General features: G+C 43.7%; 1 protein-coding gene across 6 annotated transcripts in view; it reads right to left on the bottom strand.

The window, feature by feature from the left end:
* Positions 1-7,043: 7,043 nt before the first annotated feature.
* The window catches only part of PRKAG2 (protein kinase AMP-activated non-catalytic subunit gamma 2), a 211,499-nt gene continuing 204,304 nt past the window's right edge, over positions 7,044-14,238 (bottom strand). For all 6 annotated transcript variants that reach the window (XM_027648541.1, XM_027648543.1, XM_027648542.1 and 3 more), the window contains 3 exons: positions 13,038-13,184; positions 10,919-11,012; positions 7,044-8,161 (listed from right to left, as the gene is read on the bottom strand). In XM_027648541.1, coding sequence (XP_027504342.1) covers positions 8,130-8,161; positions 10,919-11,012; positions 13,038-13,184 — 273 coding nt within the window. In that variant the 3' untranslated portion in view covers positions 7,044-8,129. The remainder of the gene's footprint in view (positions 8,162-10,918; positions 11,013-13,037; positions 13,185-14,238) is intronic.

Here is a 14,238-nt window from a genome sequence, read left to right as displayed (position 1 = left end):
ACGTGACCTCCTTCCACCAGCGCCGCCGCCGCGCGCCCGGCCCCGCGCACGCACCTGCGCGTCACGGGGAACGGCCGCGCGCGTCACCGCGCGGCGGCACCGCCCGGGGCGCGCCCCCTCCGCGCCCGCCCATTGGTGGCTGTGGCGGCGGCGGCGCGCGAGGATTGGCCGGGGCGCGGTGACGGACGGGCGGGAGGGGAGGGGGGAGGGCAGGGGGCGGGGCCGGGCGGGCCAAGGGCGCGCGGGGACGTGGGGGGGGCGGGGGGGGGAAGGGGGGAGCGCGTGAGGGCCCTGCGCGCGCGTGCGCGCGCGGCGCGAGGCGGTTGGTGCGTCCTGCGCGCGCCGCCCCGGGAGCGGCCCCAGACCCGAACCTGTGTCCGTCCGTGTCCCCATCCCTGCGCCCGTCCCCGTCCCCATGCCTGTACCCATCTCTGTCCCCATTCCTGTCTCCGTCCCTGTGCCTGTCCCAGTCCCCGTTCCCCTTCCCGTCCCTATCCCCATCGCTATCGCTGTCCCCAGCCCTGTCCCTACCTCTGTGCTTGCCCTCATCGTAGCCCTGTCCCCATCCCTATCCCCGTCCTTATCGCAATCCCGTCCCCATCCCAACCACATCCCCATCCCTATCCCTGTCCCAGTCTCCGTCCTCATCCCTATCCCCGTACCCATACCCTTCCCTATCCCTGTCCACATCCCCTTTCCCATTCCTGTCCCCGTCCCTATTCCCATCCTTGTCCCTATCCCCGTCCCCATCCCTATCCCTGTCCCTATTCCCGTCCCATCGCCGTCCCCATCGCTGACCCCGCCCCATTCCAATTCCCATCCCAATCCAGTCCCCATCCCTATCCTCAACCCTATCCCTGCCCTCATCCCCGTTCCCATTACCGTCCTCGTCCCCGACCCCGTCTCCATCCCAGTCCCGTCCTCATCCCCGTACCTGTCCCCATCCCAACCCCGTCCCCATCCCTGTCCCCGTCCCTATCCCCATCTTCATCCCTGTCCCCATCCTAGGGGGGCTCCTCTCCCGGGAATGGGATCGGGCGCTGCTCCTCCGTGCACTTCGTTTCCCGGAGCCCCGCGGGCTCCAAGGATGCCGCCCGTCCCGGGAAGGGTCGCTCCCCGTCCCGGGATTTGGCGTTTGTTTAAAACCATAGCGGTGCCTCTGCAGAGCGTTCCCTGTGCACGCAGAGAATTTAGGGGGAACCATGTAATCCCAGCATAGATAAAGTGCTGGGAATGGCGTATAAGGGAAGGGGGAGGAGGTGTTTGGGGGGTTGGGAATGGTTAACTGTGAGATCCAAGCAGCGGAGAGTTTTCCACTTTGAAAAGAGGTGACTGCAGCACTTAATGGATGCAGAATTTACGAGAGAAAGACACAGTGAGCGGTGAAGTTGTCTTTTCCCCCCTCTGCTTCTGATTTTGAACATTTTTGGTAAATATCCACCCTTTCCACATTTTCTTGAAAAATGAACAATAGTTAGAAGTAATTTTCTTTATGGGCGGCTTCTCCTTTTTGGGGTACAGTGGTACTTAACATGCAGCTATGCCAGGGTACAGCTAAAACAGCCTAAGAGCTGGATGATGTTCAGGGAGATGGATTGGCTTCTCCCTGATCCTAACCACCCATTCCCAGTACTAGTGTTCTCATCTGACCTGCTGAGAGGGCAGGGAACTAAAGCAAAAGAAAGCCATTTGTACACAAAAGTGACTTGCTTCTGAAGGGTCAGACAGGCTTTTAGGAGATACCTACATTTTTTGGGATAGCCTAATTATACCCTTCATGTCCTGGATTATGGGGTTTTACAGGATAAGTGCTGGTAACCTGTGAGACAGCAGGGATAACAGCCTTCAGTGAATGGGGACATGATGGAAGGATAGTTATTTAATGAGAAAACATGGGGTTTATGTACTTTGTCAGTGATGTCTGGAGTGGATGTAACTCTGTGTGCTCCTTCTCCATGTCCAGCCTCTCTGCAGTAGATTCCCACTTCATCACAGACCTAGAGAATCCCACCATAGGGATTGGTGCAATCTCATGATGTGGTGGGATTTGGTGGGCCAGCAGAAAAAGAGTAGCCTATGGAAATCCAGCTTTTGTGAACAGGGATACTGTTCAAAGCTCTCCAGGAGGTGCAGAGGGAAAGCCCTGGCTGATGTACATCACCACATCCCTTTTTGCTTCGTGTGTTTTAAAAGACAGACGTGTTTATAAAGGACAAGAATTGCAGCAGCCATAATCCTGCAGGACCATCCCTTGTGTAGCCCTGCAGCTGTGCCATCATCTTTGCACTCACTCCCTCTGGAATGTGGGTCCAAAATTTGGGCTATTTACTGAGCCAGAGGACTGAGAGAACTGAGATAAGAATTACATTCCAATGCCATACATGGATTTGGAAAAATAGGTGAAGTTTGTAGTAGTTCCATCTCCTTACAGTTATTACTTGCCTGTAGTATTTTGGCACTGTGCTTTTTACGCTGGTGAAACATAATTTGCATTTTCAGAATATACATTCCTACCCCTCCATGCTGGTGAGCATCAGTATTTTTTTTGTTTGTAAGAGTTTCTGGTTTTGCTCCTTCATTGACACTCCACTTCTTTTGACGAGGTCTCTCCCCTTACTCTCTTTTTCTTATCCCATTCACCTTTTGGACCCTTGTCTATTTATCCATCTTGTTTCTGTTAATCTGTACCTGCTCCCTCTGTGTTCATTTGGGGGAGTTCACTACTGCAGGGTTTCCACTCCCCCCGCCTTTATTGGCTTTATTTCTTGCCTCAGATTGCAATGGAGTTGTCTCACCTTAAGATAACGCCTTGCTTGTCAGCCTGTGCTGCAGCAGGAACACAGAACTCATCCTTTCTAGGCATGGGTTTGTTTTAAATTTGAAAGACAACCTTTTAACTTCCTTTTCTTCCACTGTTTCTTTGCAAGGAATTGGCTAACAATCCTTACTCCGTCAGAATCACGCAAATGCTTCGTTCTATCTTGACTGTGACACTCAAATACAGGCAAATATAGAGTTTTCAGGGAACTGGGTTGTTTTTCCACGCTCTAGGACTGGGTGACACTGCTGATGGCCTTTGGGAGCACTCTGGGACACAGCCACTCAAGCAGCAGCTTAAGCAAAGACGAGAGGATCTGGATCATAGTAAGGCTGTTGCATTTCTCCTGGCCAGGTGAAGCTTAAACAATTCCTGGAGTGCTCTGGTGCAGAGGGAGAGTGCACCTGTGGCTGGGAATGTCTAATCCAGGTATTGTGCATTATTTGAACTCTTAGTGTTTATATATTTAGGGCTGAGCAGCCTCACACACTGTGTCCCTTTGCTGAAATTCCCTCCCCCTATAACAAATCCAAGTGTGATGTTCAGGCTCTGTTTTCCCAGTGCAGTGTTCCATAGCATCAGGACCATTAGGGATTAGGTCTTTTGCCTGTACATTCCCTGGTCCTGCTGCAGCCTCTTCATGCCTGTAGTGTTTGCAAGTTGTGTGAACTACAAAGGAGTTCAGAGAACTTTGGGACAAAGTGATGTGTGCTCTGCACTGCCTGCACTCCAGGCCTTTACCAGGTACTCCTTCAAATCAAACATAGCCTTTGGATCAGTTCAGATGATAAATGGCATTAATGTTGCTGTAAATGAGCCAACAATATGGTCAGTGAATGCAACACATCAGGTACAGCCACGGGTCTGAAAGAGGAGATACCACAAGGGAGAACTGCAAGAACCGTCTGCAGGAACAAGGTGTTGAGGGAGGCTGGAAAAAAGGAACATGACTTTCTTTTGTTTCCTGTATCTGCTTTTCCATGATGGAGGAAAAACCACGATGAATTTCATGTAGCAAACGTAACTCAACAGTCAAGTATTTTTATGCTAATCCAGTACGTGCAAACCCACAAACACCCGGCTACTCATCTCCCAAATGCAGAACAGCTCTGACTTGTACCTTCAATTCCTGTAACAGCAATTATCAGCACAATTACCTGCTCTGTCCTTCAGCAAACCAGGACCTTCACGAGGAGGTTTTTTGAAGTGTGTCCAGTGTTTGTGCTGGGCGTGCTCCCACAGGCACAGCACAGCCCTTGCGGCCAGCAGAGGTTACAAAGTACATTCAGCCCAGCCTTACACTTGTTCCTGCCGCTCCTGCCTTTTCCATCATTGTACTTTCCAATATTCAGATGGAAACACTGGCAAAATGTTAGTAGAAGCAAATTAAGGAACAAATTCAGTTCACAGGGGCTACTGACACTGATGCCACACAGGTCCTGGTGTGCAGCTGGCAGGGACATGTTCCATACTTTCTGAAGGAATGAGTCTGATGTATGAGTGCAAGTCACCTTTTCCCATTCACTTCAGCAGGAACAGGTCTGACTGCAAGCACCAGAAACCAAATGGGTACTAAGAAAGTGACTTTCATAACCACATTTAAATTAAGACCTGAAGTGAAGAGCAAAGAGCAGTGTCTGCAGAACATTCTTTTTGCATAAATACATTATGTGGGTACAAGGGTAATATTAAATTATTCAGAATGGCATTTTCCTCTGGAAATTACCCTTAATAAGTGTTCAATATGGGTGAAAGTTCACAGAAACTTTGGAAGTAATTCTAAAGCTGAATTGGAAGTTATTCTAAAGCTGACTGGAGAGCTCAGTGTGAGCAGTTACAGAGCCTGCCGTGAGACAGGATTAAACACACGTGGTCTCACTGCTAGTTGGACCAAAACTCCAGCTTACCCTATGGTCCCTCTGAAAATGGCAAGGAGTGTTCTCAGTATGCAGTCTTGGAACCACTTCAGTCAGATTCCTCCTGTCTGCCATGAGGACAAGAGCTCAGGCCTTGCAAAGAGAGGCTGGTTCTTTCTGTGTTGCCCAAACATTCCCAGCAGAACAGTATTCCTTAGAAAAAGGAGATGAATAGGCCTCGGATACACAATGATTGGAGTTCAGTTCAGTAAACAGCAAATATTGTCTGATCTTGGACCTTTTAACTGAAGCATTACAGAAGTATAACAGGAAAATGTTTTCGTCAGTCAAGTGATCAATGCCAACAAAGGGTGATTTTTCCTCAATTGTTTCAGAGCATCTCTAGATACTGAAAAATACAGAGGGCTGAAGTCTACTAAGAAACATTTTCTTACACCTAAAGAGTTAAAAATATCCAGAGTAGGTAAAAACCCTTCCCAGACCAAGGAGCCCTTCAGAATAATTATCTTTCACATACAGCTCTTGCTGGGCAAGGAAATGCACAGGGAAGGACAGGAATCGATGATGTGTTTTACAGTTCTGCTGGTTAAAATAGAATCTATTTCTTCATCTGCCCTATTGAACAGGCTTTCAGGAGTCATGGGGGACAGTTCTGCCACCTCCATCTGCAGCGTGGTCCTGTCTGTGGAAAGAAAGGGAGCATCTGGAGCTGTTGCAGTGGTCTCAGATCTGTAGGTACTGTTTGCTACCTGTCCAGAGGGAAAAATGTGCAAGAACTGGAGTTTAATGATATTTTATTAACTCTTTTCCAAGGCTGGGGCCTCTCACGAGCCACATGAAGAGTCCTGGACCGAAGCTTTAGTTGCGCTGTCCCTTTAATCTGGAATATGCAGCAGCACTGCTGAGTCACCCCTCCTTTCTCTACCCTCATTTACTTACTCCTGCCCCTCCCTTATGCTGGAACAAGCATTTCTCTAGTTCTGTAAGAAAACTGATCTGTATTAAAAACGACACGTTTTCTTTAGCTGTGTTTACTGCATCAGCACCAGCACTTGTGCCAGGACAAGCCGAGTGCCTTTTTGATGGCACCGCTGTTTGTTCGGGCTTGTGGGGTCACACTGCGGTTCTGCTCCTCACAAATGCAGAGTTCAGCTCTGAGTCCCAGAGGGTAAGGGTGGAAATTCTCCAAACACAGTTTTGTGTCACCGAGGAGGCTGATGTCCATAATTTTGCTAGTCCTGTGTCCACAAGGTGCCAACAGCACTACTTGTAATAACGTTACAATAAGAAGTCTGTACATGTTTGTCTGAAAACTGCAAATTCATTCTGGCTTTCTGCTTACTGCTGCATGCAAAGCTGCCTGTGTGGAACAGGGCCAGAAGACTTTGTGCTACAAAATACATAAAAACAAGTACCTACCAGCTGTTCAACCCTTATCTTTAAAAATACCTTGAATACAGGGCTGAAGAATATGCTCATGCAAATAAGTGATAGAGAGATCTCACGATCCATTTAGGCAACTCCCTGCCATCCCAGCTGCCAGAGGATGCTACAGTGCCTGTGCTGGGGCTGTATCCTGGCTTTTTACGTGGTTTGTGTGGCGTTTGCAGGGAGCCCTGCTGCCCACTTGCCCTTAATCAGTTATCTACCACAAATTATCCCCTCCACACACCCTAGGAAGAATGAGAGCCACTATTTTTAGTTCCAATCACTCCATCTCCCACACAAGGATAATCAGAGATGTGCTGATGTCAGCTCTGATGGCAGCAACCACAGCACCAGACCCCAAGGTCGCTGCTCTTGGGCCAAAGCAGCTATTCCAATTCAGTACCATCAGGAATTGCAGGGAACAGAGTCAATATTTACCCAGTCAGAAAAGGTGCTAGAGGAGACTTGACAGTGTTTTTCACAGAGAAAGAAAGTGAGATTAAGTCAACAACTTCCATTGTGTACTACAGGAGTGTTTTTAGACATGAAAGGTACCTGCAAGAAGAAATTTTTCACATTTAGTTCGAAATTAAAGTTCTTATAGGAAAGGGAAATAGTTCTAAAGAAAGTTTTTTATTACCACTAAAACCCTCACATTTTATAAGCAAACTGAAAACAGTTCACCTTTTACCTCAATGTTTATAAATGGAAAAATAATGGATCCATTTACTGCATTATTCCATTGCAGTATTCAGGGTGGAAACACAGTACAAAAGTCCTGCCTGCATTACTCCATTTAGCATAAGCCAGCTTTAAAGTCCAGGGAAAATAGGAGTGCCTCTAATAGTTTACACTAATCAAAATGCACGTACATTTACACATGTGAAAGAACTTGGCACGAACTGCTAAAACCAAACTGATGTTGTAGGGTTTAATTTCTTCCATCTACAAGAATCTACAGTTATAAAAGTCTCATCTTCAAACTTTACAGTACATTTACATTAGCAAATACCCCACAGCTCTCCTCATTCCTCCGCTTCTGTACAGATCATATACAATAAAAAGTTTCGGGTTTTTGTTGTACAAACATCATTTTACACTTTAATACAGATGAAAATATTGTCCTCTGGCACCTCACTTCCTCCGTGGTGCCTGTGTATGACAGTACAGATCACTTTCAATCCATGCTTCTGAAATCCTCAGCTCAAGTAACACGGACTGATCAACAGGCCACAGCTTCTGCAACTCTGAAGTTTTAAATAATGAGAAAAATCTCCCACTTGTTTGTATAACAATCAACAGTTTATTAATGGATATGGTGAAATTTTAGCTATCCACCAAAGATGTGTAAAAAATTGTCATGAAAGTAAAAATAAATAAAGCTGTTTTTAAATCAGTCTTGTTTTACATTTCAGTTCAGAATGCAACATTGAACACAAAACTGTCATTGAAGTTTTAAAGAAGTCTACTGATACCCAAATTACAGCTTTTATGACAAATCTAATGAGAACTGAAACTGATTTGGTTTTAGGTTTAAAGACTTTCACATTCAAATACAGTGTCTCGTTTAGCACAACACTTCCTTTGACAGTGATGGGCAACAGTGATGACATATTGCTGTATTTTGACATAAGGCACTATGATATGAATATGCCATACACTTGCCTTATGCCACATATATCCATTGCTGACCAGTGACTTCTGTCAAATACAAAATGAAAAAGTTTCAGAATACAGTGCATTTTAATGAAGGACATCATGTGAAGTCTTCCAGCAAATGTTTTGAAGACATTTTGAAATACGAGCCTACATTTTAACATAAGCTTTTGTCATGCTGCTTTTTTTTTTTGCGACATCACTGGGGGAAGAGACTCATCATCCGTCACTAAGTCCCAACACACATTCTCAACCATCCTGCTCTGTTCTATTGCAGTCACTGCTCTTGAGACAAACTTGACCCAGAAACTTTGTTCAAGTTCTCCTACAAACATGTACATTCACAGCAGTCATTCGCTCTCGTTCTCCTTCTGTTTGGCACCTGTGAACAGAAGAGGAAAGCAGGTGTGACTTCCTTTGGCTCATAGCATGGGGCTTATGGAAAAGCACTGCTCATCCCAAATGCTGGAACCTTCCATGTCACCAAAATCTTAAGCCTGGATGTACCATTTATAAAGAATATACTGCAGGATTGCTGAATGCCAACACGAAACAGAGTCAGGAAGGCCTTCAGACCGTCATTGCTTCTGACTTCATTGGTAATTCCAAGTAACTCTTCTGGGAAGTGACTCCAAGTGCATTTGAAGACTCTCCCCAGCACAAAAATAAAATAGTTTAAAACCCCCTAGAGAAAAAGCCACAGCCCAAACCTGTCCCTCAGCTTAGAGCCAAGCTTATCACCATAATAGCCCTAAAAAAATGAAGCCCTGCTTGAGCATAAACTGTATAACAATTCAGTTTGAGTACACTGTGTTGATGGGCCCATTTTTCCTGGCTCAGAGGCAGATTTTGCTGACAGCAGGGATCCAGGAGACCTGTTCAGCAGGAATGTACAGCACCTCACCTCTTCCCCAGGTACTCAAACCATGCTGGGCAATGACTGAACCCCATGGTGAGCTTGGCTTCAGCATCCAACTCTAGAGAGCAAGAATTTCTTGCCAGCAACTTGGGAGTTGCTACTTGTAATGTATAATCAAACACTGAAAGATTCATTAAATACATCCAGTTTTCACATCACAACTGGTAATTTTTTTTCCCTAACATAGGCTAGTCTAAATTCCTGCCAGCCAATAAATTTTCCTTTGCAGTCTCTGAAGAGAAATTAACACTTTTAGGGCATGATTTATCAGGTATGCTTACACATCCACTCTAAGAGCTAAATCACACTCCAAACTCCAAAAACTAGATTTACATTGCAGACATCCCCTCTTCATGAGACAAATCCTAGTCTAAAATTGGGCAGTTGCCTGTGGAAATGCAATCTAACACCTACCTGCTCCCAAAAAATGCCTTCCCTCACCTCATCTCTTCCATGGCATAACCCTGCCCTCTCTGTTGTTCTAATCCCTGTGCAGTACCCCCATACCAGACTGTTCTGTGAGCCAGCTCAGGGTGCCAAGCTGACAAAACTGCAGCTTTTTTTGCTGGCTCAGTTTCCTGTTGGATCAATGAGTCACAGCAGCTCACAGAGATCTCAGAGTGTGGTGCTGCCACCTGTTAACACCAGCAGTACACAGCTCACAATCTGGGAGCAGGAACTGTCCTTTTCAATTAACTACAGAGCACTTCTACATCGGTTCAGAGTTGCAATGTAGGTGTCCATGTAATTCCAGTATAACAAAGCTCCTTGTTTGTCAATATCCAGATGCATCTTTTCTGCCTAATTTTTGCTCTAATTAAGTTTGACTCTCCTTGGATCCTTCTGCCCTCCAGTCATGGAGGAAATTCCCTTCTCTGCCTGGAGAGGCACCAGCTGCCTGTCTTTATATCTCCCTCTTGGAGAGACAGACACCCCTCCATTCTCTCTCTAGGACATGATTCCATTTGATCCAGACCTTTGGGCTGATTTCTCATCCTCAGCTGTACCTTTCACAGAGAGCTGGGTTACTTGCTCTCCAAGGTTATTAAAAGAAAGCAAATGCACTGACATAATACCTCCAGCAGTGTAAGTAATTACTTCTTTTCAGAGGAAAAATCTTACTATTTAACAAGCTCCATTAGCTTTTTTTTTTTTTTTAAACCTACAGAGAAAAAACACTTTAACATAATTATGTTATCCACCAGGGCAGATAAGAGATCCCAGTTAAGCTCACATTCAGACTTTCTTATTTGAAGGACATATACAGCTCCATTTATTTAGTCTGATTTTTTTTTTTTGAACCAAAATGGTAATCCTCAAGACATTTTTTGTCTTCCTCACAAAGCCAAAAGATGGCTTTGCTTTAGTTCTTGTGACACTGAAGTCATTATGTGGCCAAAGTGAAGCTACAATTAAGAACATAAAGCAGGTTAGGAACTTGGGCAAAACTTAAAACCAAACCCAAACAAAAACCAACTAAATGAGCCCCCCACAACCAAGATAAAAGTAGCAGAAATAAACCTGTATCTCTGCCCCAAGTTGAGCCAACCAAACCACCCAGCACAGCTGGACAACTGAAGGGCTCTGAGGGGGTGTTTTTGCAGAGTTCATGGAAAGCACGGCTGCATCCACACAAGGAGCACTTGGCCAGAGTACAGAAACTCAGGAAGGTGAGGAAGGCACCCTGTTGAAGATATTGTCTGTATCATGGAATCACAGAACGGCCTGGGTTGCAAAGGGCCTTAAATATCATCCAGTTCCAACCCCCTGCCATGGGCAGAGACACCTTCCACCAGACCATGCTGCTCAGAGCCCCATCCAACCTGGCCTTGAACACTTCCAGGGATGGAGCATCCACAGCTTCTGTGGGAAACCTGTGCCAGGGCCTCACCACACTCACAGTAAAGAATTTCTTCCTAATATATTTCAACTTCATCCTATTACAACATTAATCAAGACCTTTTTCTTTTTTTCCTCTAAAAAGAAGATACATGAACAACAGTGACATTCATAAAGCTTCTGCATGCCCTCCTCAGTGAGCAGGAGACTGACAGTTAATACAGCTTTTTCCTGAAGAGCAATCATTAATGTATTTAAGAACTATGACACAACAGTTACAGAAGTTGAAGATCAAACATTTGTCTTCGTCAAATAAATTAAAGCCAGCAGGGTGTACACACTACCAAAGCCTTGTGGCAAGGTCAGAGGGCAGATCCATACCTGCAGGTGTGAGTACCAAAGCCTGTAGGATGTCAGAAAGGGAGATGATACCCACAATGCTATCAGCTTCATTCACTACCACCAGACGATGAACCTGCCAGCAGAGAAGAGAGCTTGAGATACATGTACCTGACTTAAAGTAATAGCCAAAACAAAGAAAAAAAAAAAAAGAAAAAAAACCCCTAAAGTAAAGCAATATGAAGACAAGTAGAAAAAAAAACAAGGCCAAATAGTTCAAAATGTTAGCAATATCAATTCCCTCCAGGCAATACAAACATGCTTGCCCTACATAAATGAAAACAGTGCATGTTTAAAAAGCACACAGCTGCACCACATCGAAACAAAATCAGATAAACTGACAGGTAAGTCAAGATCTAGGTCTTGAAAACACTTCTGCTCTCAAAAAGTGGCACTCTCATCAAGCACTTTTCCCCAGCTTACAGGCTCTGCCCAACTCAGCCTGTGATCTCAAAAAATAAGATACAGTAATAAAATGAGGCTTCCTTCTGAAAAATAGTTTCTGTCTTTCTCAGTAGAGAGAGGCACAGCACTAAAATTTATTGTATTTTGACATGTCTGAGTTGGTTTAAACTTAACTTTTCTCATAGGGCTACACAATTGAAACTAAGAGCCAGACTGGTTTTAAAGGAATTTATTTTCAACAGATTGTGATAAAACTTCTGTCCCAAGTGTAGGGAAAGTAGGTGGATACTCCTGTATCCTGAGGCTTATCCTGAGAACAGGCCACAGCAGTGAAAGGCCAATGCAGAACCAGGAGAGTACCCTAATCCCAGTCCTGGCACCAGAGCCTGCTGCAACTGGGGACATGGTTGTACAACCTAAACATCACAGCTGAACCAGCTCCTTAGTAAGAGATCCTAAAAAAAGTCTGAAGTTGAGAGCCTACTACATGTTTCCTGTTACCCAAGTGAATTATCTCTCTTCACTATTAAGCTGAGAGAAAATATTATTGTGTTTTCTTTTTTGATAAAGTTGGTGATATTGTAGATGCATTTATTAATTTTTGTATATGCATGTATTTAATAATTTTATTCCTCTCTTGGTGTAATGAATTCAAGAAAAATGGACAATGTAATTGTTTAATTTCTTTAATTTCCAGTAAGACCAAGCACTTGTCTGGCAGCTAAAAATAGCTTGTAGTTTTGACTGACTCATTTTTACATGTAGCCTCACTGTGTTTAGACTGAACCAGAGGGTAGGAGTTGTTCTTCAAACCCAAACACCTAAAGCTTCTTAAGATAGTAATAAAATAATCCAAAATTGAAATCTGTATATCAGCAAAAGTAAAATTATTCCCTTTCAGGAGGAAGCTCAAGCAAATGCAGAAAGCTACAAGTAAAAATTGCCTAATGGAGGTTCTAAGTGGCTGTAACAAAGTGGAAGTTTTCCTCATATCAATTATATGTCTGGTTACAGCCCTGAAGATGGAAAAATAAACAAATCTTGTAATTGAAGAACTTAAAGTATATAAATATTGCTGATGACATCTCAGAGACAACTGAAACTGGTAATACAGGGGAGGAAGACCCATATACTCATTCACCTCCATGAATAAGAAAGTTTCCAGTAGTAACAAGAAAGATAAACAGCACCAAAAGAGTGGATAGCACAGATAAATAGTTAAAAAGAGGAGTTACTGAAGATTTCTTACAAGCATTTATATTTTGGACCTGTTTCATAGCATTTCCATGAGAGAAGTGCAGGATTCCATATGCATCAACTAATTGTACCCAACAAATTCCCAGAGCCAAGCTATAAACTGGAGTTTAACACATTATTTGTCTGCAAAACCTATGGCAGGGTTGGAAGAAACTTGTTTCCTTCAAAAAACGCTTTGCATTCAGTTCAGGTAATGTAAAAAAAGAAATGCAAATAGCTGAATATTATTACAGATACACCATAAAATACTTTGCACATCCCCATAGGCATCTGAGTCTGTAAAGCAATCTAAGTGTATAAAGCAAACAGACATCTAACATATGCAGTTATTAAAAAAAAAAACGACTTTCACCGGTAATCATAACAATTTAGGAAGGATAAATTTTTACTATTTATTAGTTTAGTAATACAACTTTTAACTTTTAGTGAAGGGACTCACCTCAGCCTTCACTATTCTATCCACAATGGTCTCCAGTGTTTCCAGCATACTACACTTTACAACACCTTCAAAATACTGAGAGCGGTGCTGTAGGGCTTGTGTCACCGTGATATCTAGGTTATTATACGTTTTTTCAGCAGCAAGATTCTGGAAAAAAACAAACCCAAGGCCCATCAGGCACCTCAGCACTTAGTAATAAAGTACTCAGTAAAGTAAATATTTTGGTGTCAAGTAGATACACATTTCTAAAGTAAATTGAGTTTATTCCAAGTCATATATTACACAAAGCAGAGGCTTTTCGGCTTCAGTTTCTGGGAACTGTCAAGCATGCAATTATGGTAAACAACAGACTGGATTAATTGATAAAACTTTTTGGTGATATCCGTTAGGCCAATGAAAATCTCTCTACTTTGCTATCTGATCTTTGGTTTGGTGTCACTCACCCTGCTTCTGCCACGAGTAGAAAATGTAAAGGTGAATTTTTTTAGATTTTAGACTACAGAGAATATACAGGGGGGTTTTTGTTGCTTATTCTTCCCAGGACAGAGGAAGATACCAACTGCTCTGAACACCAGAGCGTAGATCTTAGTGACTGAGATCTAAGAGAGCAAATTAATTCTTCACCTTTCTAATTTACGGGCTCAAACTCCCTCTCCTGGACTCAGCTGGCACTGTCACTCGATGACAATTTGTGTGCCTGGCTGTATTTTAATAAGTACTATAAGAATAATATAAATGAAAACCCATCACCACCACTAAAAGTAAGAGGTTAAAAGAACCTGAAAGCTGACATTCTCAACTCTCATTTTAAGAACAGGACCATGCCTGCAGTGAGAGAACTCTGTCCAGACCTGCAAAAGCTTTCTGTGTAGATGAGACCATAGTGGTATTTTGCTACAATTGGCACACCCTGGCCTACTGATTTTGCTACTGAGGCACTGGAGGAAGAACAAAGAGAGACCTTCAAAAATAAAAACACTGGACTAAGCAATAAAACTGAATTAATTTTTGGCTAGAATATACTGTGATTGGTCAAATTTCTTGATTGAATTACACTGAGCGTGACAAGACAGGTTTGAGATGCCCATGAAGATAAAAGCAGTTTTGGTTAACTCATTTAACTAAGTCCTAATAAAGGACATTGGGAAAACTTAAAAAGCCTCTGCAAACTGAAGTTACCCTAAATATAATAACTAGTGTA

The sequence above is a fragment of the Corapipo altera genome, unplaced genomic scaffold, assembly GCF_003945725.1.
Source record: "Corapipo altera isolate COAL_440 unplaced genomic scaffold, ASM394572v1 47, whole genome shotgun sequence".
Taxonomy (NCBI): Eukaryota; Metazoa; Chordata; class Aves; order Passeriformes; family Pipridae; genus Corapipo; species Corapipo altera.
Note: the sequence above shows the minus strand (reverse complement) of the source record. Positions and strands in the feature narration are given on the sequence as shown.